The 9,334-nt window shown below is 16.4% G+C and overlaps 1 protein-coding gene across 1 annotated transcript; it reads right to left on the bottom strand.

Annotated features, from left to right (window-relative positions):
- Window positions 1-783: 783 nt before the first annotated feature.
- ETRAMP (early transcribed membrane protein) lies at window positions 784-1,131 on the bottom strand (the record flags this gene model as incomplete). Its single annotated transcript, XM_028674407.1, has 1 exon — window positions 784-1,131. The coding sequence occupies one exon, from the start codon at window positions 1,129-1,131 to the stop codon at window positions 784-786; it is 348 nt and encodes a 115-aa protein (XP_028530764.1).
- Window positions 1,132-9,334: the final 8,203 nt, after the last annotated feature.

The following is a 9,334-nucleotide window of genomic DNA, read 5'->3' as shown; positions in this document are numbered from 1 at the left end:
TATTGTACTTAATTTTAAATAAAAAAAGCTATCAAATCTTTTCATTATTGCATCTATCTTTTTCAAAGTATTTCATTTGCTTTATGGAAATCATTAAAAATAATATATTATCAAAATTTTTATTAAGTTTATATCTGATATTTATATATACATTAAAAAATATAAAAAGGATGTCTAATAATTGTAAAAATAAATATATAATAAAAAATTTATTATATAAAGCTTTTTTTTTATGAATCACCACAGTACATTTTTAATTATTAAAAAAATAAAATATAAAAATGTTCTGCTTAGCTTTATATAATTGATAGTAACACTACATTTTCAATTATTGAAAAATATAAATGTATAAAAATATAATGAAATGGCTTTATTAAATAAAAACCTTTCTATAAAAAAAAAAAAAAAAAAAAAATATCATACTAAAAAATTCTTGTCTTACTCACTAAAAAGTTACATATTTACCGTACAATATATATATTTTTTTTTATATTGTATATCAAAATAAAATTATTTTATGTAATTAAAATCTTAATAATGTTAATTAATACATAATTTATTATTAAGATATATAGTAGAATAAAATGTAATGTGGTTCTCGTTCAGTTAAAACTTTTTTTTTTTTTAAATATCTATTATTTTCCACCTTATTAAGATGAAAAAAAAAAAAACCACTAATAAACTAGTGCTTAAGTCTTTTTGTTCATAAATAACTTTAATATTTTAACTCCTATTATTTAAAGGACAACAATTATTGTCAAATCTAATATATTGAAATTTTATTTAACTTTTATCACCAGATTCTTCCGATGATTCACTACTTTCCTCAGAACTCTCACTTTTTTCCTCACCTTGTTTTTCACTCTTTGGTTTTCCAGTACTTTTATTTTTTTGAGCATAGTATCCTAATCCCAAAGCACTACCCAAAAGTACAGCTATTCCTGTAGCAACTGATGAGATTAAAATCATTTTTTCATTTTTTTTTTTTCTTTCAAGATCTTCTTCTAACTTCATTAATCCAACATCATTTTCACGGGGATTTTCTACTCTATCCACGTCACAAGAGCATGGAGCTAGCAATTTAATAGTTAAGAAGAAGGCAAAGAAAAAAAATATTTTTGAAAACTTCATTTTTAATTGAATAATAAAATGAATAGGTATAAAATAATTTTTTTTTGAAGCAATGTATATTTTAAAAAAAATAATAATAATTGTATTTTATAACTGTAAGAAATATTTTTTTTTATCAATGAATACTTTTGTAAAAATATAACTTATTTATGCTAATAAAAGATAATTTTTTTTTATATATTAAACTTTTTAATTATGGGATATATTTTATTTTGCAAAGGGAAATGTTTATAAAAAGATAATTTTAAATTTTAATGCTTAAATAATTTTTATTTATTTTTTTTTATTTTTTTTTTTTTTAATATATTATGTATTTCACATAATTTTCATACATTTTTTTATTTTCTTTTGTGTGCATGCATATATAAGAAATACAATTATGCTCCTTTTTTTTTTCGTGTGCTATTTTTATTTTTGCACTAAACAATTAAGTGTACGTATAATTTATGATCCTTTTTGTATCACTCAATTTTTTTTAATTTTTTTTTAGTTATATTTTTTTAAATTTTATATATCAACAAAATAAACTCACAAAATAAAACTAGCATAAATTTTCATTATGACATGAAAAAAAATTTTTTTTATATATATAATCATGTAAATTTAAATAAAGTACATGCAATAAATGGAATATGTATAAAATATTTCATATTTAAATACAAAACATAATATATAAATAGTGTAAAATTTAATTTTTTTTTATTAGTACAATGTCTCAACTAGAATTCCTAATATTTTGTACATTCTAAAAACAAAAAAAATTATTAATAAAAAAAAGAAATATCATTTAAAATTCAGAAACCCTTATCCAATCAAAATATATATTTTGTTAAGCTATATAAATTTCAAACTTTTATGAATCTTGTTGTTATATACATGCATTTATATTTTTTTCTCTAGTGTAATAATGAATATACTATAATTGAACAAGAAAAAGGGAAATTTAAGGAAATACGAAGTGTTACTAGTTGAAAATTTTTACAAAAAAAAAGCTATGTAATTTTTTATTATGTTTCTATTATAAATAATCTTGCTTAAATAATATAAGAACATAATACTTTATATATATTTATTTTTTTTATCATTGTACATAGAAAAAGAAATGTATGTAGTGATATATTATAATGATAATTTAAAAAAAATTTAAAAAAAAATTATCTTGCTGTAATATTTTCTATATATTGTACATTCTTTTAATATCACCACATTAATTACAAATAAAAACAATATGGTAAAAAGATATAATTAAAAATTATTTTTTTTTAGCTATTTATTATCTCAAATAGCATGTGTTCATATATAACTTGTTATTTTCCATATAATGTATTAACTATTATTTCATAAAAGATTAATATATCTTTGCTAATAAACTTCAACACATTAATTTACTATCAATGATAAAGTATTTATTAAGATTATTATAGCCACTATTTTAATAGTATTAGCATCTTAAACTATATTGTAATAGTTAGTATTTAATGACTAATATTATAATGTAAACTCTCAAACACACTTTTATTGTCATTATTATATAGTTCATATTTATTCTTTGGTAGAAGAAAAAAGATTCACATTCACTACTATATTTAATTTCTTAATAATGCTAAGTTCAGGTGATATTATTATTATTGTGCTGTTATATCAAAATGCTCTTGGAGTTATATTTAATTACATAATTAAATTATACTTAATTTATATTAAAATAAACATAATTATAATATTATCTTATCGGTTTTATTTTTTATTTTTTATTTTTTTTTTTTTGTTTTTATGTTTTTATGCAGCATCAAAATTTTAATAATTATTATACTATTATTAATTAAGCATACATTATTTTAATTTTTTGTTAATTTTTTTTTTCATTAAAAAAAAAATAAATATATTTATAAAAAATTACTATAATTTTTTCTTATCATACTAGGACATTAAAATAATTCAATTTTGCTTTGAATAGATTATTTCTATATTCCTCATTTGCGCTCTACATAATTATAATTTTGTTTTACATAAGCATTTCATTATATGCTTTTTTCTTTTATTAGAATTATTTTTATATTTTGGTTTTAGTAACATAAATATAAACATTAATTTTATTATTTTTTAAAAGATAAAAAAAAATACATTAACAATTAGTGTTTGTACAATTACTATTCTTTAAATGTTAAGAAAAGTTCGCAATATGTAATTGCAATGAATTTTATATATTTATGTAATTAAAAGAATATTATATGCAAAAATGATGATCATTATAATTGATTTTTTTCATTTATTTTTCGTTTTTAATAGTTTCATTCTAAAGAAAGTACTATCAATATTTACTAATAATTTTATTATTTTTGTTTTTCAGCATCTAATAATTAGAAAACTTCTTCTTTTTAATATATGAAGTTCATATGAACAGGTAGAATTTCTTTATAGTCACCTTTTTTATATTATATTAATAAAATATGAAAAAATAGGCATCTAAGTGACAACAATAACCTTTATTTATACTTTTTTTTAAATATTTTTCTTTTAAAATATTTCTAAATCTAACAGTTAAAATAAACGTAACAAATTTAAAGGCAATGATAAAAATTTATAAAACAGATATCTAACAAAATTCATTATAAAATTTTTATTATAATTTATTACCATATACTGTCTTATATAAGTTGTATCCTTCAATGAAAAAATTATTTAAACATAAATTTTTTTAAAATCTAACATAGTATTATTACTGATATAATATATCTAAAATGAATTTCACTATACAATAAATTAATATCAAGTATTAATTTCCTTTAATTTTTTTGTTATCTTAAATACTTTAATTTTATAATATGATAGTAAAGTTTTTTTTCCATTTTTTTTTAAGAGTAAATTTGTTTAGATGTGTTAATATAACTTCTTAAATTTTTAATTTATTCATAATTTCTTTTTTGCATTAATTTTTTAATTATATTTTTCTAAACAAAATATATATATTGTTCTTTTTTTTAAATTAATACTCATGAGTAAAATGAATTATTAACTTTATATATAAGTATACTATTTACAATAAATAATATTAACAAATATCTACATGATAAGGTGAATAAATTAAGCGTTTTACATAATATTATAAATAAAATATATAGAATCAATTCCTATTCACTAAAAGCATTAATAATAATTTTAAGTAGCATAGACACTTATGTAATATAATGAGTTAGCCATTGACTCAAAATATTTAGGTACATATATCAGCGATATTCTAAAACTATTACAAATATGAAAAAAAAAATTTTTTGTATTTTCATCACGGATTATTTTATATTTAATAAAAACTTTTTATCATATAAATTTATGTTTTTAAAAAAAAAAGGAAATTTTTTTTTTTTTTAAATTAATTAATTATTTTTTATTAAGTAATTAATAAGCTGAGAATAATAAAAACATTTCGTTAACAAATTTTCGTTTAAAAAATTATAAATCTTATATGTAATATATTATATATTTCTTATTACCTAATGTAAATATATAAAGGTAACATATTGATTATGAAGAAATATATTTAATAAGCAAATTTATCAAAGAACTTTCTTAATTCTTTTTACTGATATGTTTTTTCAGTATACTGCTAACGTTTTTGAACGGAAATTTCATAAATCATATACAAAACAATTGTTGAATTCTTTAGTATCATTCTAATTCATTTCACTAACAAAGTTATTTAATGAGAATCATTAATTTCAGTATCCTTTTTTTTTTAAATTCACAATTTACATAAAGCAATTCCGTGTTAGCAGTTTTGTTAAATCAGATAAAATTAAACTTTTCTATCCAATTCTAACATATTATAAAAGAAATACATATTTTTTATCATAAAGTTATTATATTTAGAATTTAGCACATTCATAATTTAATCAATATCATTTTATATTTTTTTTAATTATTTTATTCTTATATTTATATGATCATGATTTTTTATAAAAATTCTCTGAGTTATTTAAAAATTTTTCATAATACTAGAGTAAATTTTAAATTCATTTAATCTTAATTAACATATTATCTTATTCATTTTTATTTTGTATAAATATAATTTTTTAAAATTGCATACTTTTTACTATATTTTAAAAATATAGTACATTCTTTCCTATTAGCGCTAACTTCCTTAATTTTTTTTATATATCTCAAATATTTTTTTTTTTTTTTATTATAATATAATCTTTATTTGTTAACTCACTATGTAACTTTTATTTTAGTTTAATTTTATCTTTTCTATTATTATCCCCATCATTATTTGCTTTTGCTGTTTATATATTCTATAATATCTAATTTTTTTCAATAAATTTTTTTAAACCATTTATATAATATTCTAACCTGATACATATGTTTTTAAAACGTGTTTCTTCTATAATATATTTATAAATTTAAAACAGTTTTACATCCATAAGAGGGATGTTTTATATATTTTTTTATTTATTTCAATGCTTCAATTTCTAACTTAATATAATCCATTCATAACAATAGTTATATCTTGTCTTTTAGTATTCTTAGAATTTTTTTTCATAATTTCTAAACGCTCTTTTGCTTTTAAATAATTGTCTTTAAATTTTTCATAAAACTTTTACCAAACTATTCCTTTTTATAAAAAATTAATTTAAAATTTTTATTTCTTTTAGTATTATTTATTTTATCAAACAATTTTTTTTCATTTTTTGTATCTGAGTTTTTTTTTTATTTAATCCTTTTTTTTTTTTTTTTTTACTTCTCATCCTATGAGTAATATTGTTGACATATTTTAATTGATATTTAAATAAAGTAAATAAACTTTTTATGTGTTCATTCTAAGTGCGAAAGGAAAATGTAGAAATATAAATATGTATGCAAAAAGTCTATACACTAAAAAAAAAAAAAATAGATGAATTATAGTATTTTTTTTTTTATGTGTACTTACAATTATAAAAAAAATATATTTTATTTTTTTTTCTTTTTTTTTGGTTTTATAATGTTGACTTAAAAAAATTTTAAAAAAAATAAAAGTAATAATATTATTTTTTTTTTATTTTTCTCTAAAATTTTTTTTTTATTTTTGATTATGTGAATTGTATATTTTTTTATAAAAGATTAAAAATGTAATTTTAATTATTACATTTATAGGGTATTGTGTAAATTATAATAAGTAATAAATAAGAGAATTCATGTTTAAAATTAACAATATGTAATTTATGTAATAAATGATTTTGTTTAAAATAAAGAAAAGTTGAATATTCTCTACATAATCTTTATTTATTTCTTTTTCAATACTAGCAATGTTAATAAACAGATAAATAATAAATCAATCCTCTATTTTTCTATAAAAGTTCTGTTAATTTGTTATTTCTGTACTTTCGTAGTATATAGATCGATCTAGTAATAAAGAGCTTGTATAATTGCCTCTACTTATTCAACTAATTATAAAATTACTTCTTATAAATAATATAAAATTTTTATATAATTATATTACATATCATGATATATGTAACTTATTATGGCTTCATTATAATTTAAATAAAATATTTTAATTGAATATTTTATTTATTTATTAAGTATTAATTTATAAATTATTGAAAAAGCATGAAAAAAATTTTTTTTTTTTTGAAGTTTTAACATTTAACTTATGCAAATCTTAAACAATAAATGAAATAAACATTTTAAAACAATAATTTCCCCAAAAAAATAATATATAATCCCTATTAAATATTCTCATTTACTCTGTATGCATATGAAATCTTTTAATACAAAAAAAAAAAATTAAATTTTTTTTTTATTTTTTTTTTAAAAAAAAAATATATAATTAAGAAAACAATGTTATAACTAAAAAAAAAAATATATATATAATTAACAAAACAATGTTATAACTAAAAAAAAAAAAAAAAATATATAATTAACAAAACAATGTTATAACTAAAAAAAAAAAAAAAATATATAATTAACAAAACAATGTTATAACTAAAAAAAAAATAATATATTTTTTTTTATCAAGTCAATATATTTTATAAAATACCAAGTGTTTATATTGAACTTTTTTTTTAATTATATTTTATTAACTATCATTTTATAAAAGTTTAATAACTTCCTTTATTAATCAATATATTATAAAAGGTTCTACATTATAATTTTTAAAATTTTCTATTTCTTTTGTGATTCATTAATTTCGTCATTTATTTCATTTATATTTCTTTTAAATGCCTCAAATATTTGCAAATTTTTTTTTTTTTTTTTTTTTTTATAATATTTAATTCCTCTTTTTTTATTAAAATTATTTATTAGATGACAAATAAATTATTAACTCTTTTAATTACAATAATAATTAAAATAAATATAAGAAGTTATTTATGAAAGCAGGATATTTAATAGAATACCTTCACAACTGGTTAAAAATGCTATATTATAACAATTTATGAATTACTCATTTTGTCAATAAATAGTACTTCAAATCTATTTATATTTGTATTAAGAAAGAATAGAATTTTTTTATAGTTTAATTGTACTTATAAAGTGTTTGATGAAAACATTTACATTGAAATTCTCACATTAAAGTGTGCAAATTGAAAAACGTATTCATTAAAATATATTCACTGTATTACATGTTTTAGTATATACATTAAAGAAAAAAATACATTTATATAAAATCATGTATAATATTTTTTTAGTTGTTATTCTAAAAAATAAATACATGTATAATATTTTTTTTATTTGTTATTACTTCTAAAAAATTAATACATGTATAATATTTTTTTTTTCTGATAATGTATACATATAATGAAAGATTACAATTTATGTATATGTGGAAATGTTAAACGAAGGATAAATGATAAAATTCATATGAAGTTATGAATTAATTAAAACTTATATAAATGTTATAAAAAAAATTACTTTTATAAAAAATAAGTTGATTTAAAGTATTCGATTTAATTAATAGTGAATTAATTATTATTTAAAATAATTAATGTCTAATGAATTAAAGTGGGATATCTTTCTGCATTTGGTTGATTATAAAATAACTTATTATAGATAATTATATACTCTTCTCATAATTATATATTTAATACAAAATAAATTTATTTTATATCCTATTTTTTGAATTACGTTTCTAAATAGTTTTTGTAGCAAACTATTATCTCAAAAAAAAAAATACGAACTCGACAAAAAAAAAAAAAAATGAATTATTAAAATTTATTTTAAAAAAAAAATAGTGTTATTCTTTTTTTTTATATTCCTTTTTATTATTATTGTGCATATCTTTATTATGTTTTAAAAAATATACATCCTTGAAAAAACATTCTGTAATTATATTTACGTACAAAATATTGTTTACATATTTTCAGGAATATCTTTACTCATGTCCATTAATTTCTTTTTATTCATTGGAAGCTCTTTAACTGAATTTTTTACTATTTTTTAAAATTTCAAAAAGGTTAACAATATCCTTTATTGATTATTACTCTCTTTATTAATTTGACTATTCAAAATATTATATTGATTTGTGGAAAACATATATAAATTATTATTTAAAGATACTTGTAATGAACAAACAAATTATTAAAATATGTGAAGTTTTTTTACTTTATTTATCATAAAAATAACTTCGTAAAAAAATACATAATTTTTTTATAACTTCATTACATAACATGGAATAAATAGTTTATTTCATATAGCATCTAAAATCTTCATATATAAATATGTTAACACATTTTTATTATTGTTCATATAGTAATTATCCTACAAAAGGAAGTTATCTAAATTTATTAAAAATATCCATTTATTTTTGTTAAAACTTAAATCTTCACCATAAAAGTAATTAACTATATATTAAACAATCCTTATTCCCTATGAATTTATATTCTCAAAAAAAATGAGATTCTAGTTTTAAAATAGAAAAAAAAAAAAATTCATCATAGAAAACTGAAAACTCTATTTTTTTCTTTATTTTAATAGATATGTGATAATAGTTTAATAGAGTTAACATATTAGCTTATGTATTTTCTTTACATAGTTAATTCACTATATTATATAATGTATAATAAAGAGTATATAATCCATTTTAAAATTTTAATAGGACAAAATAGAATATATCTAAAATTTTAATTGTAAGTGAAAGATACTTAAAAAATTGAAAATCCTACAACAAATACACTAAAAAAAATAGTTTTTTTTTTTTTTTTTTTTTTTCATATTTTATTTAAATAAAGATATA

This window comes from Plasmodium gallinaceum (assembly GCF_900005855.1).
Source record: "Plasmodium gallinaceum strain 8A genome assembly, contig: PGAL8A_v1_103, whole genome shotgun sequence".
In the NCBI taxonomy this organism is placed as follows: domain Eukaryota; phylum Apicomplexa; class Aconoidasida; order Haemosporida; family Plasmodiidae; genus Plasmodium; species Plasmodium gallinaceum.
This window is presented reverse-complemented; position numbering and strand designations above follow the sequence as displayed.